At 41.3% G+C, this 27,653-nt stretch overlaps 1 protein-coding gene across 1 annotated transcript in view; it reads left to right on the forward strand.

The window, feature by feature from the left end:
• Positions 1-27,653, forward strand: part of LOC113244793 (zinc finger protein 770) — a 65,322-nt gene that overhangs the window by 26,944 nt on the left and 10,725 nt on the right. Inside the window, exons 6-8 of the mRNA XM_026484419.4 lie at positions 18,396-18,562; positions 23,581-23,667; positions 26,932-27,058. Of these exons, the coding sequence (XP_026340204.2) occupies positions 18,396-18,562; positions 23,581-23,667; positions 26,932-27,058 (381 nt within the window). The remainder of the gene's footprint in view (positions 1-18,395; positions 18,563-23,580; positions 23,668-26,931; positions 27,059-27,653) is intronic.

Here is a 27,653-nt window from a genome sequence, read left to right on the forward strand (position 1 = left end):
ATCACCAAAGGTCTACATGTTAGGAAATTATTAACCAGGGTGCCTGGGTGGCTCAGTCAGTTAAGTGTCTGCCCTGGGCTCAGGATCCTGGGATCCAGCCCCAAATTGGGCTCCCTACTCAGCAAGTTGTCTGCTTCTCCCTCTGCCCCTCCCCCACTCATGCTCGCACTCACTCACTCTCTCTCTCTGAAATAAATAAAATCTTAAGAAAAAAGAAATAACCTTAATGCATTTAGAAAACTTAGATTGAGGAATTAGTGTTTGTCTTGTTTACCACTCTGTCCCTGCACTTACAGTACCTGTTGTATAACAGGCAGTTGACTTTAAAAACTGGAAAAAAACAAAAAACAAAAAACATTAGCTTGAGCCAGAAAATAATTTCTTAGTAAATTTTTTAAAAAAACTAAGCTAAATACCAGGAAGCAATTCATACAATAAAAGTAGAAATTAATGAAATAGTTAATAAAATAGAGTTTATCCAGGGATGTTCTCTTTGAAAAGGCCATTAGTATAGAAATGGCAGTTATGGAGGAAAAAAAAGATGCAGTTACAGCTTTATATGTGAGAAAGGTAAAATAGCTACATATCAAAGAGAATTAAAAATTTTAAAATATGTATTACTATATACATATATTTCAATATGTATAAAAATATAGAGAATAAATTGTCTAGAGAAACCTAAATCATCAAAGTTGACTCAAGATACTGTACAAAACCTGAACAGATCTATAAGCAAAGGAAAATATTGTGGTTATGATTTTTAAAAATAGCATCAATAGTTTTGCAGGCAAAAAGTTTTAAAGAATAGAGAGCCTCTAACAAAATTTTTTAAAAAGATTTTATTTATTTGAGAGGGAGAGAGAGAGAGCACAAATGGGGGTAAAGGGCAGAGGGAGAGGGAGAAGCAGACCCCCGCTGAGCAGGGAGCCTGATGTGGGGCTCAATCCGAGGACCCTGAGATCATAAGCGGAACTGAAGACAGATGCTTAACTGACTGAGCCACCCAGGCGCCCCACCTCTAACAAAATTTTGCTAGATCATTTTATAAGACAAACACCCCAATTATAAAATTAAATGAGGATAGCCCCTAGAAAGCAAAATCTGTACACACAAACATTCCAAATAAAGTTCAATAAATTGAACTCAACAGTCTATTAAAACAATTATAAAACATAAAACAATTATCCAGGGACCTGATTTGTTGTGATTTAATTAGGTATCTAGATTTTAGCTTAAGCAATGTAACCATGTTGGAAAAAATGGCATTATTCACCTTAATATCTTTAAGGTTGTTTCTCTTATTCTCATTTATCTTAGCTTCATCAGCTTTTAAAAAGGAGTAAACAAAAACAGATTGAAAAGTTGGCATTAAACATAAAAATTATTACCTTCAGGGCATCTAGGTGGCTCAGTCAGTTAAATGACTGCCTTTGGCTCTGGTCATGATCCTAGTGTGCTGGGATCAAGGCCCACATCTGGCTCCTTGCTCAGCAGGAGCTTGCTTCTCCCTCTCCATTTGCCTGCTGCTCCCCCAGTTCGTACTCTCTCTATCTCTGTCAAATAAATAAATAAAATCTTTAAGAAAATTTTTAGCTTCCACAAAATAAAAATGAATATTATTATAAACCTCTGTAATGTCACCTTGGCCATACATTAAGACTTGTACTTCCGAATCCATTTTGCTCAGGTTGGGCAGATGTCATTGAATAGTAATTCATCTAGAATAACAGACCCACTCATTTCAAATTTTTAATTTGTAAACAGTACACACAATGTTTATACAAAAATGTAAATAGTACAATAAAATTAGTTTTCACCAATCAGTCAATATGTTTCTCCTGGGGCAACTGGGTGGTTTAGTTGTTAAGCGTCTGCCTTTGGCTCAGGGAGTGATCCCAGGGTCCTGGGATTAAGCCCTACATCGGGCTCCCTGTTCCACTGGGAGTCTGCTTCTTCCTCTCCCACTCCCCCTGCTTGTGTTCCCTCTCTCGCTGGCTGTCTCTCTCTCTCTCTGTCAAATAAATAAATAAAATCTTAAAAATATATATATATGTTTCTCCTGCCTGGTATCATTTTCATGTTAACAGAGTTCTTCTGGAGACAGTACATTAACTCAAAATTTCTGGAAGTCTGTTCCACAAAACATTAGTACTTTAAGATTTTTTCTCTAAGCAATCTCCACACTCAATGTAGGGCTTAAACTCACAACCCTGAGATCAAGAGTCACATGCTCTGGAGGAGGAGTTAAGATGGCGGAGGAGTAGGAGACACCTTTTTCAGCCGGTCCCCGGAGTCGAGCTGGATAGGTACCAGACCAGCCTAAACAACCACGGAACCAGCCTGAGACGCAGGAAGACGCATCTGGATCTCTACAAATGAACATCTCTAGCGCTGAGTATTGAGGTACGAAGCGGGGAGCCATGAAACCGTGCACAGATATCAGAAGATAAACGGAAGGGGGAGGGAGCCGCCGCGTTCGGGTGCCGGGAAGCTGTAGCCACTTGCAGGGTGGAGCGGGCGGGGCTCGCGGACGGAACCCACAAAACAGCAGACTGAGACCGTGAGCCGGGTGCGCGCGCCACCAGGCATCTCGCAGAACACCGGAATCCCGGTGCGCTCACTGGATCCAGACTGAGACCGGGAGCTTCCGGAACGCGCGGGGCGGCTGATGGCTGGCGGCGTTAGAAACACAAAGGACAGAGACGCGCCGGCCCTGGAAGTGAGGGCTGGGATGCCGGGTGTGGGGCGCACATCCCGGGACGCTGCAGGGTTGAGCAGCGCCAACAGTAACAGAGTTAAAGTGGCCAGAACATTAGTAGAGAATGGGCCGCAATCCCTCTGTTCTGTGACAGAGGCTGAAATTCGGCGCTGCTGCTCTGACTCTCAGAAGAGGCACAGCAAACCGCCAGAGAAAGCCGCCAGAGAACAAAAGCCTGGAAATACCGGCTCAGAGAGTGCCCATCCCCATCCTCCCTCGCAGGGGACACGGAGACTCTACCCAAACAGGGTTGCCCGAGTATCGGTGTGGCAGGCCCCTCCCCCAGAAGGCAGGCTGAAAAATCAAGAAGCCCACAACCCGGGCACCTGGGTGGCGCAGTCCTTGAGCGCCTGCCTTCGGCTTAGGGCGTGATCCCGGCGTTCCGGAAAGGAGTCCCTCATCGGGCTCCTCCGCTGGGAGCCTGCTTCTTCCTCTCCCACTCCCCTGCTTCTGTTCCCTCTCTCGCTGGTTGGCTGCCACATAAATAAATAAATAAAATCTTTAAAGAAGAAGCCCATATCCCTAAGATCCCTATAAAACAAGGGGCACGGCCTGGGACCCAGTCAATAATTTGGGCTCTGGACAACCCCGCAACCTCTCCTCATCAGAATGACAAGAGGGAGAAGCCCCTCCCCCCCGTCCCAGCAAAGAAAAGACAGTGAGTCTGTGGCCTCTGCCACAGAAATAATGGATATCGATGTAACCAAATTATCAGAAATGGAATTCAGAGTAACGATGGTCAAAATGATGAGTAGAATTGAAAAAAGTATTAACGAAAAGGTTACTGAGAATATAGAATCCCTAAGGACAGAAATGAGAGCGAATCTGACAGAAATTAAAAATTCTACGAGCCAAATGCAGGCAAAACTAGAGGCTCTGACGGCCAGGGTCACAGAAGCAGAGGAACGGGTTAGTGAATTGGAGGATGGGTTAATAGAGGAAAAAACCGAAATAGAAGCTGCTCTTAAAAAAATCCAAGCCCACGAATTTAGGTTACGGGAGATTACTAACTCAATGAAACGATCCACTGTTAGAATCATCGGCATACCCGAGGGGGTGGAGAAAAACAGAGGTCTAGAAGAGATATTTGAACAAATTGTAGCTGAAAACTTCCCTAATCTAGCGAGGGAAACAAACATTCGTGTCTAAGAGGCAGAGAGGACCCCTCCCAAGCTCAACCACGACAAACCTACACCACGTCAAGTCATAGTGCATTTCGCAAATATGAGATCCAAGGATACAGTATTGAAAGCGGCCAGGGCTAAGAAATTTCTCATGTACCAAGGCAAAGGCATCAGAATTACGTCTGACCTGTCTACACAGACCTGGAATGAGAGAAAGGGTTGGGGGAGCATATTTAAAGCTCTTTCAGAGAAAAACATGCAGCCAAGGATCCTTTACCCAGCAAGGCTGTCATTCAGAATTGATGGAGAAATAAAGATATTTCAGAATCGCCAGTCATTAACCAATTTCATAACCACAAAACCAGCCCTACAGGAGATATTACGGGGGGTTCTATAAAAGTAAAAAGGCCCGGGATGCCTGGGTGGCACAGCAGTTAAGCATCTGCCTTCAGCTCAGGGCGTGATCCTGGCGTTATGGGATCGAGTCCCACATCAGGCTCCTCTGCTATGAGCCTGCTTCTTCCTCTCCCACTCCCCCTGTTGTGTTCCCTCTCTCGCTGGCTATCTCTATCTCTGTCAAATAAATAAATAAAATCTTTAAAAAAAAAAAAAGTAAAAAGGGCCCAAGAGTGATACAGAACAGAAAGTCACAGCCAATACAAACAAAGACTTTACTGGCATCATGGCATCATTAAAATTCTATCTCTCAGTACTCAGTCTTAATGTTAATGGCTTAAATGCTCCCATAAAACGCCACAGGGTTGCAGATTGGATAAAAAGAATGACCCATCCATTTGCTGTCTACAAAGACTCATTTCGAACCCAAAGATGCATTCAGACTGAGAGTAAGGGGATGGAGTACCATCTTTCACGCAAATGGACCTCAAAAGAAAGCTGGGGTAGCAATTCTCATATCAGATAAACTGGATTTTAAACTACAGACTATAGTTAGAGATGCAGAAGGGCACTATATTATTCTTAAAGGAAGTATTCAACAAGTGGATATGACAATTATAAATATATATCCCCCAACAGGGGAGCAGCAAGATACACAAGCCAACTCTTAACCAGAATAAAGGGACATATAGATAAAAATACATTAATGGTAGGGGACCTCAACACTCCACTATCAGAAATAGAACACCCTGGCAAAAACTAAGCAAAGAATCAAAGGCTTTGAATGCCATACTCGACGAGTTGGACCTCATAGATATATATATATAAAACTACACCCCAGAACCAAAGAATACACATTCTATTCTAATGCCCATGGAACATTCTCAAGAATAGACCATGTTCTGGGACACAAAACAGGTCTCAGCCGATACCAAAAGATTGAAATTATCCCCTGCATATTCTCAGACCACAACGCTCTGAAATTGGAACTCAACCACAAGGAAAAATTTGGAAGAAACTCAGACACTTGGAGACTAAGAACCATCCTGCTCAGGAATGACTCGATAAACCAGGAAATCAAAAATCAAATTAAACAATTTATGGAGACCAACGAGAATGAAAACACAACTGTCCAAAACCTATGGGATACTGCAAAGGCAGTCCTAAGGGGGAAATACATAGCCATCCAAGCCTCACTCAAAAGAATAGAAAAATCTAAAATGCAGTTTTTATATTCTCACCTCAAGAAGCTGGAACAGCAACAGAGGGACAGGCCTAATCCGCACACGAGGAAGCAGTTGACCAAAATTAGAGCTGAAATCAATCAAGCAGAAACCAGAAGTACAGTAGAACAGATCAACAGGACTAGAAGCTGGTTCTTTGAATCAATAAAATTGACAGACCACTGGCAAGACTTATCCAAGAGAAAAGAGAAAGGACCCAGATTATTAAAATTATGAATGAAAAAGGAGAGGTCACGACCAACACCATTGAAATTGGAAGGATTATTAGAAATTTTTATCAACAGCTATATGCCAATAAACTAAGCAATCTGGAAGAGATGGAATCCTTCCTGGAAACCTATAAACTACCAAGATTGAAACAGGAAGAAATTGATTTCTTAAACAGGCCAATTAATTATGAAGAAATTGAGTCAGTGATAAACAACCTTCCAAATAACAAAACTCCAGGCCCGGACGGTTTTCCTGGGGAATTCTACCAAACATTCAAAGAAGAAATAATACCTATTCTCCTAAAGCTATTTCAAAAAATAGAAACAGAAGGAAAGCTACCAAACTCATTCTTTGAGGCCAATATTACCTTGATCCCCAAACCAGGCAAAGACCCCCTCAAAAAGGAGAATTACAGACCGATTTCCCTAATGAATACGGACGCCAAAATCCTCAACAAGATACTTGCTAATAGAATCCAACAGTACATTAAAAGGATTATCCATCATGATCAAGTGGGATTCATACCTGGGATGCAAGCGTGGTTCAATATTCGCAAATCAATCAGCGTGATACATCATATCAACAAGAAAAGACTCAGGAACCATATGATCCTCTCAATCGATGCCGAAAAAGCATTTGACAAAATACAGCATCCTTTCCTGATTAAAACCCTTCAGAGTGTAGGAATAGAGGGTACATTTCTCAATCTCATAAAAGCCATCTATGAAAAGCCTACTGCAAATATTATTCTCAATGGGGAAAAGCTGGAAGCCTTTCCCTTAAGATCAGGAACTCGACAAGGATGCCCACTCTCGCCACTATTATTCAACATAGTACTAGAAGTCCTTGCAACAGCAATCAGACGACAAAAAGGGATCAAAAGTATCCAAACTGGCAAAGAAGAAGTCAAACTGTCTCTCTTCGCAGATGACATGATACTCTATATGGAAAACCCAAAAGAAGCCACTCCCAAACTATTAGAAGTTATAGAGCAATTCAGTAACGTGGCAGGATACAAAATCGATGCTCAGAAATCAGTTGCATTTCTGTACACGAATAACGAGAACGAAGAAAGAGAAATTAGGGAATCCATCCCATTTACAATAGCACCAAAAACCATACGTTACCTTGGAATTAACTTAACCAGAGACATAAAGGACCTATATTCTAGAAACTATAAATCACTCTTGAAAGACATTGAGGAAGACACAAAAAGATGGAAAGATATTCCATGCTCATGGATCGGAAGAATTAACATAGTTAAAATGTCCATGCTACCCAGAGCAATCTACACTTTCAATGCTATACCGATCAAAATACCGAGGACATTTTTCAAAGAGCTAGAACAAATAGTCCTTAAATTTGTATGGAAACAGAAAAGGCCCCGAATCACGAAGGAACTGTTGAAAAGGAAAAACAAAGCTGGGGGCATCACAATGCTGGATTTCGAGCTGTACTACAAAGCTGTGATCACAAAGACAGCATGGTACTGGCACAAAAACAGACGCATAGACCAATGGAACAGAATAGAGAACCCAGAAATGGACCCTCGGCTCTTTGGGCAACTAATCTTTGATAAAGCAGGAAAAAACATCCGGTGGGAAAAAGACAGTCTCTTCAATAAATGGTGCTGGGAAAATCGGATAGCTACATGCAAAAGAATGAAACTTGACCACTATCTCACACCATACACAAAAATAAACTCCAAATGGATGAAAGACCTCGAGGTGAGACAGGAATCCATCAAAATTCTAGAGGAGAACATAGGCAGCAACCTCTACGACATCAGCCAAAGCAACCTTTTTCATGACACATCCCCAAAGGCAAGAGAAACAAGAGATAAAATGAATTTATGGGACTTCATCAAGATTAAAAGTTTCTGCACAGCCAAGGAAACAGTCAGAAAAACTAAGAGGCAGCCCACGAAATGGGAGAAGATATTTGCAAATGACACTACAGATAAAGGACTGGTATCCAAGATCTACAAAGAACTTCTCAAATTCAATACACGAGAAACAAATAAACAAATCAAAAAAATGGGCAGAAGATATGAACAGACACTTTTCCAATGAAAACATACAAATGGCTAACAGACACATGAAAAAATGTTCAAAATCATTAGCCATCAAGGAAATTCAAATCAAAACCACACTGAGATACCACCTTACGCCAGTTAGAATGGCAAAAATAGACAAGGCAAGAAACAACAATCGTTGGAGGGGATGTGGAGAAAGGGGATCCCTCCTACATTGTTGGTGGGAATGCAAGTTGGTACAGCCACTCTGGAAAACAGTGTGGAGGTCCCTTAAAAAGTTAAAAATTGAGCTACCCTATGATCCAGCCATTGCACTACTGGGTTTTTACCCCAAAGATACAGACGTAGTGAAGAGAAGGGCCATATGCACCCTTATGTTCATAGCAGGAATGTCCACAATAGCTAAATTGTGGAAGGAGCCGAGATGCCCTTCAACAGATGAATGGATTAAGAAGTTGTGGTCCATATATACAATGGAATATTACTCAGCTATCAGAAATAACGAGTTCTTAACATTTGCTACAACATGGACGGCACTGGAGGAGATAATGCTAAGTGAAATAAGTCAAGCAGAGAAAGACAACTATCATATGATTTCTCTCATCTATGGAACATAAGAACTAGGATGATCGGTAGTGGAAGAAAGGGATAAAGAAAGGGGGGGTAATCAGAAGGGGGAATGAAACATGAGAGACTATGGACTATGAGAAACAAACTGAGGGCCTCAGAGGGGAGGCGGGTGGGGGAATGGGATAGACTGGTTATGGGTAGTAAGGAGGGCATGTGTTGCATGGTGCACTGGGTGTTATACACAACTAATGAATCATCGAGCCTTACATCGGAAACCGGGGATGTACTGTATGGTGACTAACATAATATAATAAAAAATCATTAAAAAAAAAAGAGTCACATGCTCTACCAACTGAGCCTGGCAGGTGCCCCAAAACACTAGTACTTTAATGATAATGGAAGAAAATAATTTTGTGGTCAAACAAGCATGGAAGCTCTGTATACTATATTTCTGGCAGGGAAAATTCACATCAAGTGCCTAAGAAGAGACTATCAAAAAAAAATGTTTCATTTTATCTAACCCACTGTATCTTAGACTTTACCATATAGAACTCCTATTCCGAATACCTACTGCAGATGTGATTCTCCTTTGACAGATGTTGCCATAACCAGAAGGAGTGGCTTCAAGGATGGAAATGTCAGCATTATGACAGGTGTATGGTTATCTGTAAGGCAAGGAAAGCAATTTAAATTATGCTATCCAGTCAGCTGCTTGCTTTTTTTTTTAATTTAAAACGGTACTTTTCAATAGACTAGAAACCCCCTAGCCCTTAATTTTTTATATAAATATACCATATGTATTTAGGTCTTTTACCGATCAATATTTAGACTATATATAATTTCTTGCTGAAAAATATTGCATATCTGTGTTTCTTGCTATCTATAACAAAAGTTTCTCTACATATTTATCAAAAAGTGGGATTGCTCAGTAATAGATTATATTCATGTTCAACTCATTAGAGATAATTGTGGTAGAAGTGGAGAACATCATTGTGGTGCCAATCTCCAACCCCTTAACCAATGCAGTGTTATTTCCTTTTTTTTTTATATAATAATGATTTTTTATTATATTATGTTAGTCACCATACAGTACATCCCCGGTTTTCGATGTAAGGCTCGATGATTCATTAGTTGTGTATAACACCCAGTGCACCATGCAATATGTGCCCTCCTTTCTACCCATCACCGGTCTATCCCATTCCCCCACCCCCCTCCCCTCTGTAGCCCTCAGTTTGTTTCTCATAGTCCATAGTCTCTCATGTTTCATTCCCGCTTCTGATTACCCCCCTTTCTTTATCCCTCTCTTCCCCTACTGATCATTCTAGTTCTTATGTTCCATAGATGAGAGAAATCATATGATAGTTGTCTTTCTCTGCTTGACTTATTTCACTCAGCATTATCTCCTCCAGTGCCGTCCAAGTTGTAGCAAATGTTGAGAACTCGTTCTTTCTGATTGCTGAGTAATATTCCATTGTGTATATGGACCACAACTTCTTAATCCAGTCATCTGTTGAAGGGCATCTCGGCTCCTTCCACGATTTAGCTATTGTGGACATTGCTGCTATGAACATTGGGGTGCATATGGCCCTTCTCTTCACTACGTCTGTATCTTTGGGGTAAACACCCAGTAGTGCAATGGCTGGATCATAGGGTAGCTCAATTTTTAACTTTTTAAGGGACCTCCACACTGTTTTCCAGAGTGGCTGTACCAACTTGCATTCCCACCAACAATGTAGGAGGGATCCCCTTTCTCCACATCCTCTCCAACAATTGTTGTTTCTTGCCTTGTCTATTTTTGCCATTCTAACTGGCGTAAGGTGGTATCTCAGTGTGGTTTTGATTTGAATTTCCTTGATGGCTAATGATTTTGAACATTTTTTCATGTGTCTGTTAGCCATTTGTATGTCTTCATTGGAAAAGTGTCTGTTCATATCTTCTGCCCATTTTTTGATTTGTTTATTTGTTTCTCGTGTATTGAGTTTGAGAAGTTCTTTGTAGATCTTGGATACCAGTTCTTTATCTGTAGTGTCATTTGCAAATATCTTCTCCCATTCCGTAGGCTGCCTCTTAGTTTTTCTGATTGTTTCCTTGGCTGTGCAGAAACTTTTAATCTTGATGAAGTCCCATAAATTCATTTTATCTTTTGTTTCTCTTGCCTTTGGGGATGTGTCATGAAAAAGGTTGCTTTGGCTGATGTCGTAGAGGTTGCTGCCTATGTTCTCCTCTAGAATTTTGATGGATTCCTGTCTCACCTCGAGGTCTTTCATCCATTTGGAGTTTATTTTTGTGTATGGTGTGAGATAGTGGTCAGGTTTCATTCTTTTGCATGTAGCTGTCCAATTTTCCCAGCACCATTTATTGAAGAGACTGTCTTTTTCCCACCGGATGTTTTTTCCTGCTTTATCAAAGATTAGTTGCCCAAAGAGCTGAGGGTCCATTTCTGGGCTCTCTATTCTGTTCCATTGGTCTATGTGTCTGTTTTTGTGCCAGTACCATGCTGTCTTTGTGATCACAGCTTTGTACTACAGCTCGAAATCCGGCATTGCGATGCCCCCAGCTTTGTTTTTCCTTTTCAACAGTTCCTTGGAGATTCGGGGTCTTTTCTGGTTCCATACAAATTTAAGGACTATTTGTTCCAGTTCTTTGAAAAACGTTCTCGGTATTTTGATCGGGATAGCATGGAACGTGTAGATTGCTCTGGGTAGCATGGACATTTTAACTATGTTAATTCTTCCGATCCATGAGCATGGAATATCTTTCCATCTTTTTATGTCTTCCTCAATGTCTTTTAAGAGTGATTTATAGTTTCTAGAATAAAGGTCCTTTACGTCTCTGGTTAAGTTAATTCCAAGGTAACGTATGGTTTTTGGTGCTATTGTAAATGGGATGGATTCCCTAATTTCTCTTTCTTCGTTCTCGTTATTCGTGTACAGAAATGCAACTGATTTCTGAGCATTGATTTTGTATCCCGCCACGTTACTGAATTGCTCTATAACTTCTAATAGTTTGGGAGTGGCTTCTTTTGGGTTTTCCATATAGAGTATCATGTCATCTGCGAAGAGAGACATTTTGACTTCTTCTTTGCCGATTTGAATACCTTTAATCCCTTTTTGTTGTCTGATTGCTGTTGCAAGGACTTCTAGTACTATGTTGAATAATAGTGGCGAGAGTGGGCATCCTTGTCGTGTTCCTGATCTTAAGGGAAAGGCTTCCAGCTTTTCCCCATTGAGAATAATATTTGCAGTAGGCTTTTCATAGATGGCTTTTATGAGATTGAGAAATGTACCCTCTATTCCTACACTCTGAAGGGTTTTAATCAGGAAAGGATGCTGTATTTTGTCAAATGCTTTTTCGGCATCGATTGAGAGGATCATATGGTTCCTGAGTCTTTTCTTGTTGATATGATGTATCACGCTGATTGATTTGCGAATATTGAACCACGCTTGCATCCCAGGTATGAATCCCACTTGATCATGGTGGATAATCCTTTTAATGAACTGCTGGATTCTATTAGCAAGTATCTTGTTGAGGATTTTGGCATCCATATTCATTAGGGAAATCGGTCTGTAATTCTCCTTTTTGAGGGGGTCTTTGCCTGGTTTGGGGATCAAGGTTATATTGGCCTCATAGAATGAGTTTGGTAGCTTTCCTTCTGTTTCTATTTTTTGTAATAGCTTTAGGAGAATAGGTATTATTTCTTCTTTGAATGTTTGGTAGAATTCCCCAGGAAAACCGTCCGGGCCTGGAGTTTTGTTATTTGGAAGGTTGTTTATCACTGACTCAATTTCTTCATAATTAATTGGCCTGTTTAAGAAATCAATTTCTTCCTGTTTCATTCTTGGTAGTTTATAGGTTTCCAGGAAGGATTCCATCTCTTCCAGATTGCTTAGTTTATTGGCATATAGCTGTTGATAAAAATTTCTAATAATCCTTCCAATTTCAATGGTGTTGGTCGTGACCTCTCCTTTTTCATTCATAATTTTAATAATCTGGGTCCTTTCTCTTTTCTCTTGGATAAGTGTTGCCAGTGGTCTGTCAATTTTATTGATTCTCTCCAAGAACCAGCTTCTAGTCCTGTTGATCTGCTCTACTGTACTTCTGGTTTCTGCTTGATTGATTTCAGCTCTAATTTTGGTCAACTGCTTCCTTGTGCGTGGATTAGGCCTGTCCCTCTGTTGCTGTTCCAGCTTCTTGAGGTGAGAATATAAAAACTGCATTTTAGATTTTTCTATTCTTTTGAGTGAGGCTTGGATGGCTATGTATTTCCCCCTTAGGACTGCCTTTGCAGTATCCCATAGGTTTTGGACAGTTGTGTTTTCATTCTCGTTGGTCTCCATAAATTGTTTAATTTGATTTTTGATTTCCTGGTTTATCGAGTCATTCCTGAGCAGGATGGTTCTTAGTCTCCAAGTGTCTGAGTTTCTTCCAAATTTTTCCTTGTGGTTGAGTTCCAATTTCAGAGCGTTGTGGTCTGAGAATATGCAGGGGATAATTTCAATCTTTTGGTATCGGCTGAGACCTGTTTTGTGTCCCAGAACATGGTCTATTCTTGAAAATGTTCCATGGGCATTAGAATAGAATGAGTATTCTTTGGTTCTGGGGTGTAGTGTTCTATATATATCTGTGAGGTCCAACTCGTCGAGTATGGCATTCAAAGCCTTTGATTCTTTGCTTAGTTTTTGCCAGGGTGTTCTGTCTATTTCTGAGAGTGGAGTGTTGAGGTCCCCTACCATTAATGTATTTTTATCTATATGTGTCTTTATTCTGGTTAAGAGTTGGCTTGTGTATCTTGCTGCTCCCCTGTTGGGGGCATATATATTTATAATTGTCATATCCACTTGTTGAATACTTCCTTTAAGAATAATATAGTGCCCTTCTGCATCTCTAACTATAGTCTGTAGTTTAAAATCCAGTTTATCTGATATGAGAATTGCTACCCCAGCTTTCTTTTGAGGTCCATTTGCGTGAAAGATGGTACTCCATCCCCTTACTCTCAGTCTGAATGCATCTTTGGGTTTGAAATGAGTCTCTTGTAGGCAGCAAATGGATGGGTCATTTCTTTTTATCCAATCTGCAACCCTGTGGTGTTAAAGCAAGAATTTAAACCATTAATGTTAAGGCTGAGGACTGAGAGATATGCTTTTAATTCTGCCATGTTGTCAGTAAAGTCTTTGTTTGTATTGGCTGTGACTTTCTGTTTTGTATCACTCTTGGGGCCTTTTTACTTTTATAGAACCTCCCGTGATACCTCCTGTAGAGCTGGTTTCGTGGTTACGAAATTGGCTATTGACTGTCGATTCTGAAATGTCTTTATTTCTCCATCAATTCTGAATGACAGCCTTGCTGGATAAAGGATCCTTGGCTGCATGTTTTTCTCTGAAAGAGCTTTAAATATGCTCCCCCAACCCTTTCTCTCATTCCAGGTCTGTGTAGACAGGTCTGACGTAATTCTGATGCCTTTGCCTTGGTACGTGAGAAATTTCTTTGCCCTGGCCGCTTTCAATACTGTATCCTTGGATCTCATATTTGCGAAATGCACTATGACGTGACGAGGTGTAGGTCTGTCATGGTTGAGCTTGGGAGGGGTCCTCTCTGCCTCTTGGACACGAATTTTTATTTCCCTTGCTAGATTAGGGAAGTTTTCAGCTACAATTTGTTCAAATATCTCTTCTAGACCTCTGTTTTTCTCCACCCCCTCGGGGATGCCGATGATTCTAACATTGGATCGTTTCGTTGAGTCAGTAATCTCCCGTAGCCAACATTCGTGGGCGTGGATTTTTTTAAGACCGTCTTCTATTTTTATTTTTTCCTCTATTAACCCATCCTCCAATTCACTAACCCTTTCCTCCGCTTCGGTGACCCTGGCCGTCAGAGCCTCTAGTTTTGCCTGCATTTGGCTCATAGAATTTTTAATTTCTGTCAAATTCGCTCTCATTTCCGCCCTTAGGGATTCTATATTCTCAGTAACATTTTCCTGAATACTTTTTTGAAGTCTACTCATTATCTTGACCATTGTTACTCTGAATTCCATTTCCGATAATTTGGTTACATCCATATCCGTTACTTCTGTGGTAGAGGCCACTGACTCACTGTCTTTTCTTTGCTGGGGGGGGGGGCTTCTCCTTCTTGTCATTCTGATGAGGAGAGGTTGCGGGGTTTCCAGAGCCCAAATTATTGACTGGGTCCCAGGCCGTGCCCCTTGTTTTACAGGGATCTTAGAGATGTGGGTTTCTTCTTTAAAGATTTTATTTATTTACTTATCTGAGAGAGGGAGACAGACAGCAAGAAGGGAACAGAAGCAGGGGAGTGGGAGAGGAAGAAGCAGGCTCCCAGCGGAAGAGCCCGATGAGGGACTCCTTTCCGGAATGCTGGGATCACGCCCTAAGCCGGAGACAGGCGCTCAAGGACTGCGCCACCCAGGCGCCTCGGGTTGTGGGTTTCTTGATTTTTCAGCCTGCCTTCTGGGGGAGGGGCCTGCCGCGCCGATACTCAGGCAACCCTGTTTGGGTAGAGTCTCCGTGTCCCCTGCGAGGGGGGATGGGGATGGGCACGCTGTGAGCCGGTATTTCCAGGCTTTTGTTCTCTGGCGGCTTTCCCTGGCGGCCGGCTATGCCTCTTCTGGGGGTCAGAGCAGCAGAGGCTGCATTGTCACAGAACAGAGGGATTGCGGCCCGTTCTCCACTGATGTTCTGGCCACTTTAACTCTATTACTGTTGGTGCTGCTCAACCCTGCAGCGTCCCGGGATGTGCGCACCAACTCGGCGTCCCTGCCCTCACTTCCAGGGCACGGTCCTTTGTGTTTCTAATGCCGCCAGCCACCGGCCGCCCCGCACGCTCCCGGGTCTCCCGGTCTCAGTCTATGCCCGGTGAGCACACCTCGATTCCGGAGTTTCGGGAGAAGCCTGGTGGCGCGCACCCGGTTCAGGGTCTCAGTCTCCTGTTTCGCGGGTGCCGACCGCGAGTCTGCCCGCTCCCCCGTGCAGGTGGCCCGCCAACCGCCAGCCGCCCCGCGCACGCTCCGGGAGCTCCCGGTCTCAGTCTGGATCCCGTGAGCACACCGGAATCCGGTGTTCCGGGAGATGGCTCACCGGTCTCAGTCCGCTCTCTTGCGGGTGACCTCTGTGAGTCTGCCCGCTCCCCAGTGCAGGTGGCTGCCGCTTCCCGGCGCCCAAACGCGGCGGCTCCCTCCCCCTTCCGTTTATCTTCCGATATCTGTGCACGGTTTACAGCTCCCCTCTTCGTACCTCAATACTCAGCGCTGGAGATGTTCATTTGTAGAGTTCCAGATGCATCATCCTGCGTCTCAGGCTGATTCCGTGGTTATTTAGGCTGGTCTGGTACCTATCCAGCTCGACTCAGGGGACCGGCTGAAAAAGGGGTCCCCTACTCCTCCACCATCTTCAAAATTGTCGAGAATTGACTTTAGATGAAAATATAGTCCCAACAGGAAGGAAAGAACATCAGGTATGGTCAATATGTGGGTAAATATAAAATATGTTTTCTTCTTTAAATGTTATTAATATATATGACTGTTTATGGTTTTTTGTTTTATTAAAGATTTTATTTATTTATTTGAGAGAGAGAGTACAAGCAGGGGGAGCAGCAGGCAGAGGGAGCAAGGAGCCCAATGGAAGACTTGATCCCAGGACCCTGGGATTGTGACCTGAGCTGAAGTCAGCCGACTAGGGGCGCCTGGGTAGCGCAGTCGTTAAGCATCTGCCTCGGCTCAGGGGGCTCAGGGCGTGATCCCGGCGTTCCGGGATGGAGTCCCACATCGGGCTCCTCCGCTGGGAGCCTGCTTCTTCCTCTCCCACTCCCCTGCTGTGTTCCCTCTCTCGCTGGCTGTCTCTCTGTCACATAAATAAATAAAATTAAAAAAAAAATGAAGCCAGACGATTAAACCAACTGAGCCACTCAGGTGCCCTATATGACTGTGTAAAGGAAAATAATGCAACACTGTATAGTGCAGTGTACGATGTATGTATGTATGACATATGATGTATGTATGAAATATGTATAACAACAGTAGGACAAAGAATAAGAAGTATAAATGAAATGATATTGTTTACAGGATTCCTGTGCTTTAAACAGAGTGATACAACATTAATTCTAAGTAAACTATGTTTAACAAGGATGCATATTTAAATCCCTACAGCAACATCTAACAAGATGCACGAAGGTATAGCTAAAGTGCCAACAGAAAAATTCAAATATATTAGAAAAAATTGATCAATTCTCCAAAAAAGACAGGAAAGAATAGTTAATAAAAAAATGTGGCAAATAGAAATCAACCAAATAGTAAATATAAATCCAACCAAATTAATAATTACATAAATAAAAATGGACTATTTCAATGAAATGCCAGAGACTGTCACACTGGATAAAAAATGTGAAACACAAATTACATGATATCTACCAGAAATGTATTTTAATATAAAATCACAGGTAGAGTTGAGGAAAAAAAAATGGAAAAAGATATACCAGCCTAGCAGTAAGCATAAAAAAAACTAGAGCGACTATACTAATACTAGACAAAACAAGACGTTAAGATGAGACATAGAGAAATATTTCATAATAGAAGGGTCAATTCATTGGGAAGACACACAACCATAAATGGGTATATACTATATAATAGCGCTTCAAAATACATGAAGCGAAAACTGAACCAACTAAAGGGAGAAATAGATAAATCCAGAACTGTTGTTTTCATGTATCTCCTACTTCATATATATTCTATTTTCAAAATGAGAATACGATTGGCCTTGACATTTTCAAATAATTTCTAAAGTTTTATATTCTTTTTTTTTTAAGTTTTGTATTCTTGAGAGGAGAATAAATTCTTCCATCTATTAACTACTGTATCAAAACATCTGAGATGGGGAGGATGCCGCAGTGGTGGATAAATCCTGGTAGGCTTATCCCATTCCTTTCCTGAACGAACCTAGGACATGACAAATTCATTGATTACTCAGCTGAGAAAGACTTCTGAAGATACTCTTCCTAGTGTTCACTTGCCAATCCTCTTCATCAGGAAGACAAAAACATTACAAATGTACGTACTTAACAGTGCTTGAAAATACTCGAAGCAAAACCTGATGGAACTAAAGGGAAAACATAAATAAACATACTTCTCTCATACCTCTAATTGCCAGATTTTTAAAAATCGGTAAGGATAAAGGACATCTGAATGACAACTCATTAGTCCCCCCTTATCCTCAGAGGACACACTTCAAGACTCTCAGGGGATGCATGGAAGGGTAGATAGTACTGAACCCCATATATACTGTTTTTTTTTCTATACATACATACCTATAATAAAGTTTAATTTATCAGTTAGGCACAGTAAGAGGTTAACAGAAATAATGAAATAGAACAATTAAAACAATATGCTGTATAGTGCAAAACTTTTGCAATATTTAAAAAAAGTTATGTGAATGTGTCTTTTTCCCAAAATATCTTACTGTGCCGTACTCACCCTTCTTGTGATGTGAGATGATAAAATGCCTAATAATATGAGGAAGTGAGGTGAATGATGTACACATTGTGACACAGCATTAGGCTACTATTAACCTTCTCACCAAACAAGCGGAGTTTCTGCTTGGGGATGGCAGTTGACTAGTTAACTAAAACTGAGGAAAGAGAAATGGCCAATGGGGGGAGGGGGAGAGGAATTTATCGATCACCTTAACATAACAGAATTTATAGAACAATTTGTTCACAATTGCAAGAAGGAGAAAAAAACCGAGAAGAGGAAGGAAGTTCGGAAAGAGGGAGCTCGAGCAAGCACGAACGACTTTTCTGCGTCGTCCGTTACCGGTTCTGCTATGGTTTGCGGATATTTTTATTGAGTACTTGATGTATATCCACGTCCTACTTGGGCAGACATGCTGAGAACTTGCTGTGTGCCTAGTATGTAGTATTATGTGTTTGCTGGTGTCAAGACTTCTTTCTAAGACATATCAGGGCTTCTTCAGCGACAAACACGACGCCAAACTCCCAGAACGCGCTTCCTTCAGTCCTGGGAATCCTTGAAGGCCCTCCCTTGTAACCCACTCAAGCCCAAAGGCCTCCCAGAGCTCTCCTCAGCGCAAGCGAGCACCCGCGCTTGCGCACTCCGCGCACCGATTTGGGGCGGGGCCGGGCCCTCCCTACCGAAGACTACATTTCCCACAAGCCTCTGCTCCTAGTTTCCTTCCGGCTCTCTGGCTGGTGTCTGCTCGGAGAGGTGAGTTGGTCGCGTGCATTGAGGAAATGGGCGCGGGGGTGGCGCGGGGGCGGCGCGGGCCTTTCTGTGAACCGGGTTGCACTGACTGTGGAATTTGTGACGCTTACTGGGCATCGGGTGCCCTGAGGCGTCCTTTCCCTTTCCGCTTAAGGGCTGCACATATCCGTCGGCCCAGAATGGCTCCGAGTTAGATGTATGAACCCCGGAGTGAAGGCCCCCAACAAAAAGACGCAGTCTCGAGAACTGCAGTTCTCAGAACCACAGCTTAATCAGAGCTCCCCACGTTAGGAAACTACCATGACTTCGGAGACAGATTCCAGACCTGGCCTTTGTACCCGGCCTTTCTCTGAGACGAGGAAGGCTGAGGTTTACCCCGGACTCCCTCTTAGTTCCATCGGGTTATGTGCGTGGTGGATGGTGGGAGCAAGTGTGATAGCGGGGGTGTGTTCTGAGTTAGCCAGGCCGGGCTGAGTTCCAAGAAAGGCTCGGTGCCTCAAGATTCCCGTCTCTTTTCCCCAATCCTGCTGATCTTTAGGAAGGAGAGAGAAAGGAGGAGATAACCATTGGTATGTCTATTATCTTCTTTGTTCCGTGAAATGTAACTTTTATTTTTCTGGACATGGAAACATTTGCATCTCCTGGGAAAGAATGAAAATCAGTACGGACTGAAAAGAGAAAAAGCAGCCCTTGCGTTGATCAAGGCTGGGAGAGAAGAGACAGATAAAGCCAGCTACAAAATTAATAGGAAGTATTAGTTCATGCAGCAATTGTAAAATGCTGTAACAGCTCCCTCTTTGAGAGATTAACAGTGATGCTCCAGACTCGTTTTGCCATTTTTTATTTTATTACTGGAGATACCCAATTGCTAAACTACCCTCCCTTTAAGATAACACTTCATCTCCAGTTAATCCCTGCCTTTCCTAGTCTCACCTCGGAAACTGCAACCATTCTGGAATTGTTCCCTGCTTCCCATACATCCTTCAAAATCCTTCATTTGGAACTCAACCCTTTACAAAAGAGCTTTTCTTCTCCTCCTCCATTGCATTCCAACCCTTCCTGTGGAATTTCCTCCCTCTCTTGAGTCAATAAATTTGATTTTGTTGGACTATACAGGCTTGTTCCAGGTAGTCTTTAGCTTTTAGGCTTTAACGCGGGAAATACCCTATCTATAGACCTGGTGCTTTGCTGTTCTTTCCCGGTGAATGATAGGGGTGTTGAGGTTACCTCCTGCCTCCTCTCCAGTGCTGAACATTTGGCAATCATCTGATTCCTTCTGTGAGCTGTTTCTTTCTAATCATTTAAGTGGCTTGCAAGTAAACCTCCTGAAGGGAGGCCAACTGCAGAGCTTTATTCTAGGCTTTGATTTGTTGAGAGGATTACAGTTTAGTTGGAATCGTAAGGCTAGGTGTCTTTGATCTTCACGACTGCCCTGAATTCAAAAGCAGGCAAAGGTAGGAGATAGTTTGGTGACAGGGTTTTCTGCTTTTGAGGCTTTAAGGAATTGTAACGTGACAGGGTTTTTAATGGAGAGGTCTGTGTTAACAAGGGAAGGGAATGGAAGATGTTAGTTGAAATTTGAGAAATGGTTTGAAGTTTTTGATAGCATGAGTAGTCAGGTCATATATTTATGTGCTCTTGTGAGAGGCAGTTTAGTTATGGAGCTAAATTACCACTGTTCTAGTCCTAAAACTTCCACTTAGAGCTGGGTGAAATTGGGGTAATTTATTTCATCTCTTTGTGCCACAGTTGTTTCATCTGTGAGAGGATAATGATAGAAACTGCTATATAGGATTGCTATGAATAGGTGAATTAATATATATATATATGTGTATATATATTATATAAAATATATATATGTGTGTATATATAATATATATTATATATAATATATATAAAATAATATATATATTATTATATATAATATATAATATATATGTATATATATAAAGTGTATATATATATATTATATATATATATATATATACACACACAAAGTCCTCAGAGAATGTTTGGCACATAATAAGTGCTCAGTAGATTTAATTGTTACTATTATGTTGTAATTCCATCTTTTTTCTCATCACCCAGATCCAAAAATTGTGAGGATTTTCCCACATTGGCTTCAACCATCCACGAACCCCCTTTTGTAAATTGTTGTTAATCAGGAGGAATTGCTTATCAATATGGAGTTTGAAATTTATTAGCTAGCATTATAAGAGCAAGGCTGAGAAGCTTGAATTTTTTATGGAAAAAGAGTATGTAGTATTCTTCATCTTCAGTGATATAACTGACTTCTATTTAACATTTATTTGCTATTTTAAGTGCTTTATTATGTGTGATGTCTTATTTAATCCTCATAATAACCTTTTGAGTTAGAATCTATAATTATCACCATTTTTTTATGGGAGTGACTAAGGCTGAGAAGTTAAGTAACATGTCCAAGATCACAGTTAATAACTGTCAGAGCTAAGATTTGTTTCCTGAAAGTGTCACACCAAAGCCTGTATCAGTAATTAATTATAACAGTATACCAAGTCTCATCATTATGTATGCTTAAAAAAAAATTCTTCCTGCCTTACTCAGTAACCTTTCATGATGGAAGGAAGAGATATTAATCTGATGACAGCAAGTACTATCACGTTATGTCCAGATTATACTGAAGCTGTGCAGTCTGGAGGTAATGAATTTCATACAGTAAGATTTACGTCTCACAGGTTTTTTGCGTGGGTGTGTTTTTTAAAATTTTGTTTTAATTCCAGTATCGTTAACAATGTCTCATGGTTTTTATTTTAATGATGTTTTACCCAAAGTCAGATTAGTAAGACAAGGAGATCCAATAGCCCTTGGAGGCTTCATAGGCATCTTAGCACAGAGCATTGACTCAGAAATAAAATAAATTTATTTCTCAGTAAGATTGAAAGGAAGCAGCCATGAGACTGCCATTGTTACTTAAAAGGCATCATTCAGGGATTTTTTTTTTACCATTCTTTACTAGATAGAACAACATACATGGGCAAATTCAATCATAGACTTGGCTCATGAATTAGAAGGTTAAGTAAATAAAAAAGAAAAAGAAAAGTCACTTGGGGCACCTGGGTGGCTCAGTCAGTTAAGCATTTCCCTTAGGCTTGGGTCATAATCCCAGGGTCCTGGGATTGAGCCCCATGTCAAGCGCTCTGCTCAGCGGGGAGCCTGCTTCTCCCTCTCTCTCCCTCTGCCTGCTGCTCCAGCTGCTTGTGCTCTTGCTCTCTGTCAAATAAATAAATAAAATCTTAAAAAAAAAAAAGTCACTCAGGAAAAACAACAGCTGTTCTTAGAGTATCCTGGGCTTTTTCTCTGTTCAACAAGAAGACTTAATGAAAACTTTGAAATGGGGAAATTTTTGCCTTATTTGGAGTAGTTGTGTACGTTAGGTTCACACTGTGTTTAATATGGTGGTGAGTGTCGCTGCTATTGTAAACATGTCCTTCTAGGCTTACTTTTTTTTTTCTGTCACAAGAATTTAATGCCACACATGTTGGGATTGATTGATATTTTTATTTAATTGATTTTTTTTTAGGTAGCCTCCACACCTAGTGTGGAGCCCAACTAGGGGCTCAAACTCATGACCCTGAGATCAAGACCTGAGCTAAGATCAAGAGTCTGACGCTTAACCAACTGAGTCCCCCAGGTGCCCCATGGGATTTTTTTTTTTTTTTTTTAAACACACTGGCTTCACCCATTTCATCAAAATTAGGGCAGTGTCATCACTTTTTAATATGTGCCTGGTTTTCAGTGGTATAGATGCAGTACTATTTAATTATTTCCCCAGTTAGATTCTTTTCAGCTTTTATTCACTGTAAACCATACCTGTCAGTATACCTCTGCAGACATCTTTATATACATGTGCAAATAGTTCCTTTAGTCTTAGCAGTGGAGTTCTGGGAACTGGTTCACAGGATTTACGGGTTGTAACACCAGATATAATTTGGACTAACACAGTGTCCATTTCCTCATGACTTTACTAATCTGAGATATCATCAGTCTTTTAGACCTCACAGTCCCATCACTGTAGAGGGTAATTTTTGTGTGTGTTCTACACACATCTCCTTAATTAGTAGTGAGGCTTAGTATCTTTTGAAAGGTTCTTTTCCTTCCTCCCTCCCTCCCTCCCTTCCTTCCTCCCTCCCTACCTTCCTTCCTTCCTTCCTTCCTTCCTTCCTTCCTTTCTCGAATTGCCCTTACTCAGGTTTCTCCCAGTGAAGTAGAAATCTAGTCTTCAGAGGCAAAAACCAAAGTGGAAAGATGACTTTTTAGTTAGAGAAATGTGAACTCAGAACAAAGCTTTGCCACTTAATAACTGAATTTGGGCAAATGATTTCACCCCTGAGCATTGGTTTCCTGATCCACTGAGAGATGAGAAGAAATACATAGCAGAGCAGTGCTGAGGGTCATGGGGTGATGTACACAAAGCACCCATCATGTAACAGTTCTCCGTGAATGTTGTTAACTAACTGCAGTAGTCATGGTATGAGAGGGGGGAGGTGCAAAGGTTGTCACCGTGTGAGAGGTCCTGATTGGAAAGCAGAGTAGTGAGTTGTTCGGGCTGGGAAAAGGCCAGTGGCAGCAGCTGCCAGGCTCAGCCTGTGTGGTTTTCAGGCTTCATATTTAGGAAGCTCAGGCAAGGATCCTGGGGGCTCAAGAGGCTATATATGGGTGGTATGGCCCTTTCTCAGCCCTGAAAAGTTGTACTGGAGGGAGGAGTCCAATGCCAGGACCAGATCTGCATTACCAGGTGGGGAATCCTCCGAAGTATTCAGGCTTCTATACCAAATCCGTTATTGTTCAGCTGGATTTTCTCAGGGCTTGGATTTCCTCAGACTTCTTAGAGTCTCCTCTAGTTGTTGTGAGTATGGGATCAGGGTGGGTATAGTGGGGAGAATAGTTAGGAAGTGGGAAGGGTAAAGAAAAAAGCACATTAACATAAGTCATTTTGGGATCTCTGAGTTACATTTGGTTTCATGGCCTCTTTTTTCTTCCAGATCTGGCTTATCTGGGCTCTACAGTTCTCCAACAGGGAAACCTTGAAAAGGACTGACCAGTTCTTGCGTTTCAAAACCATGGCCCATGTAAGTTGATGTTCTTTTGTCCTTTTTGAAATAGTGTTGATCTCTAGGTCATGTGTACATACTCTTTCCTTACCCTGAAACTTCTTATTTAACAGAACTCCTCCCAAGAACTTGCTTTAGTTACTCTCGGTCCTGTGAGGGTTGGAGACAAAGAGCCCAGTGTCCTTTCTACATGCCCTTCCCTCTTCCCAACTAATGTGGACTGTCTTCTAGCTCCAAAATCTGACAAGAGCCATGAGGGAGGAAAAGTGAAATGCCTTGAGAAAAATGCCGGCATTCTCTGCAGAATGTCTCCTTGTTAACATTTTCCAGTAGAACAGCTTTTGATTTTAATATTTAAACTTCAGAGAAAGTACATTTCTCTGAAACAGTGATTTTTAGTCTGGTTTTATGTAGGAAAAATTTGTGTCCCCAGTTTGAAAAAGAGTTTGAAGAACTCTTTTCAAAGTTTTATTGACATGTAGCATACATAGAGAAAAGTCCATAAGTCCTAAGTGTGTAACTGAATGAATTTTCATAAATTGAGCACATCTGTGCTATCAGCATTCAGGTCAAGAAAGAGAATATTGCTAATGCCTTAGATGCCCCCCTTTCAGTCACTCCCTGTCCACCCAGGCCAGATATAACCACTATCCTGACTTCTTTTTTTTTTTTTTTAAGATTTTATTTTATTTATATGAGAGAGAGCTCATGAGTTCAGGGAGGGGTGGAGGGAGAAGCAGACTCCTTGCTGAGCAGGGAAGCCCAGCGCAGGGCTCGATCCCAGGACCCCAGGATCATGACCTGAGCCGAAGGCAGCTGCTTAACCAACTGAACCACCCACGTGCCCCCACTATCCTGACTTCTACCATCATAAATGAATTTTGCCTATTTTTAGAACTTTATATAAGTGAAATTGTATACTTCAGTACAACCTTTTTTAACAAAAAATAATGTGCAGGAGAGTCTCGTTCTATTTCACATTGCTAGACTATCAGAACCATCTGCAGATGTTTTGAGATGCATGCAGATATCATTAAAGAGGATGTATCTGGTGCTGCTGATGAGAATGGAGTTATCAGAGCATCACACTGAGTGCGAATCATAACTGAGTGTTACGTTCTTGTTGAAATGCATTTTCATAGTGCTGTTAACGTGTAGCTCTTGTGTAGTATAAAATGAGTTTCTAAAAAGTTGGGGAAGTATTGATGTTGTGGGGAAAGACACAAAGCAAGTGAGAAAAGTGAATTCAGTAAAAGAGACAATGAAAATATTAAAGCTAAAGATACGTGTGCAGTAACTCACCCATGTGTACTGTAAGTCTATACTGGAGGGAGCTGTGAAGCTATTTGGAGGCTTGAAATTGTGGAGTTCTTTGCTTTAAAATGATGGGAAAATAGGTACCTGTTTAATAATGAAGTATTAGAATGTCTGATATTCAGGAATGGGTTATTGATATTAAGTGGGAGATCCTTGTTTTGAAAACTTTCCTTGAAGATCTGTAGTTTGATGAAAGAGAGAATTTGGTCCTATTTGACTGTCTGGAGGTCCTCTTTGACTGCCTGGAAAACTCCAGACTTCTTTGCAGACGTGAGTTTTCCAAGTACATAAGATGAGATTTAGTGTTGGCTCGTCTCAGTCTCTGTATGTGTTGAGATCTTATGATACATATGTAAGGCTTTTAGGATTGGGTGGATTGGGTAGGGATATAATTGGGGCCTTATATTGTGAGGCCTAAAATTTCATACGCTGACTTGATATCTTTGTCAGGGCTCCAAAATCCTAATCATGAGTTCCCCTGCTCTTGCCAGATACACTCCCCATCCACCAGAAAAGACTCCCACCTGGCTAGCTTTCCTATCAGACAGATGACCTAAACCCCTCCTGGTCCTCACTCTAAAGGGTTTCACCTGCCTGTCGGCCCACAGAATTATTCAAACCAACCAGTCACATCCTCCTGAGGGAATCAGGGACACCTTACCCTCCTTTTACTACAAAGCCTGCCTCCCACAGACCCTGCTTGTTCACTCCATTCCTGAGTGCAACCCCTGTGTGGCCCTGCATGACGTGTGGTGTTCTCCTCCCCTGGGCTGTGAGTATACATGTCTAATAAATGCTGTCAGTCTCATCTGTCCAGTGTCAGGAATTGAGCCATCTCATACTATTTAGGGCAAGGGATCGCTCCCTCACCAGTGGGGTGATTAGGAGGTTATCAGAACAGAAATGCAAAGAGATCTCTCTCTTGAATCATCTCCAGCAAACCCTGAGAGAAGAATACCAGGAGCAAAGTCCATTGCGTAATTTTACAGGATGTACTGGTTTAGAGCAAGGTTTCTCAGCCTTGGGACTATTAATACTTTGAGCCAGAGAATCTTTTATTGTGGGGACTTGTCCTCTGCATTGCAGGATGTCTAACAGTATCCCTGGCCTTTACCAATTAGATGCCTGTAACACACCCCCTCCCCCCAGTGGTAACAACAAAAATTGTCTCCATACATGGCCAAATGTTTTCTGGGGAGTAAAATCACTCCTTATTGAAAACCACTGGTCCAGAGTGATGTCATCATGGTTCAGTACCCTCTAACTCTGGAATGAGGAAGGGTATTCAGTGAGGGATGATGGATGATAAAGACTAAGAAGGTCAACCAGATGCATAAGGAATAGAAAATGTAGACTGTGAGAGCTGAGGAAGATTTTTGAAATTGAATTGAATTAAAATATCTAAATAGGAAAAGAAAAAGACTGAATCGAATATATATAAAAAATGTGGACTACCATGTAGCAGTTTTTGTAAAGTTGACTAAAGAAGTGGTCTTTATAGGGAAAATGTTTATAAGAAAATCTGACTTTATGGTGAACTTGAGTCTATTTCCTTAAAAAAGATATTGTAGTACATTTAGGAGAAGTTTTTATCAGTATTTTTTCACGATCATTAAAGGGAAAAGAAGGTGGAGGGTGCTTCCCATGAATTTGTGGTGGAGACACATAGCTTGTAGAAGGCTTGTGTGTATGGTCTCATTTAATTGGGACTCTTTTTGGTTATTTTATTCATTTTCAGATATTTTTGGGTAAAAAATTAATCTTATCTGCAGCCACAAGACTATTCAAGACACATAGAACTCTGCTTCAGTGACACTAATTTCTTACTGTCCTGACTCATAAGCCCTACCCCATTTATTTGTTATGTGGCGTCTTCTCTGCATTACAGTCCTCGATCTCCTCCCTTTTCATTTAAAAAATATTTCACGTATTTTCGCAGGTAATACATGAGTTTTATTTTTGCAGGGTTCAGTGACATTCAGGGACGTGGCCATAGACTTCTCACAGGAAGAATGGGAATTCCTGGACTCAGCTCAAAGGGACTTATATAGGGATGTGATGTGGGAGAATTATAGCAATTTCATCTCACTAGGTAAGGCTATCTATCCCAAATTGTGTTGCCTTTCTCTACTGTCAATTTCAGGAAAATGTTTTGAGAAACTAGATAAATTTTTTCTCTCTATTCCAAAGGAATGGTTTTAGCTTCATTAGGTTGGAAATAGGCTCCTTCATCACTTGCATCTGGCTCTGTCCTTCTGAGTTTCTTCAGGCTCTGTAATTTACTTGTTTCACTGGTATCCCAGGGCTGGGCTTGAATTCTGGGTTGCTTACAACAGAAGCATTGTCCAAGAAATCAGATTTTACATTATATTTGAGCCCAGAATTGATGCAGGTACTTAACACTCCTTTCTATTCCACCTGCAAGGAGAGTACCGAAACACAGGGGTTTTGAGTCTCTCTAAAATCAGGGGAGCCTATAGAACTTACACAGTAGGAAATGGCTCCACAAGGTTTATTTAAAACTAAAGTAAACACATTCTGTTTCCTATAATAGACATATTCAGTTCTACCTGCTTTGTGGTTGAAATTTAAAATCCGAGAACTTTGCATTTAACATTGAATGAGTAATCCTAGAAAGAATCAGAAGACATCTCAGGAAGACACTCTCCTGTCAGCAAATTGATAAC

Source organism: Ursus arctos, unplaced genomic scaffold (genome assembly GCF_023065955.2).
Source record: "Ursus arctos isolate Adak ecotype North America unplaced genomic scaffold, UrsArc2.0 scaffold_19, whole genome shotgun sequence".
NCBI lineage: Eukaryota > Metazoa > Chordata > Mammalia > Carnivora > Ursidae > Ursus > Ursus arctos.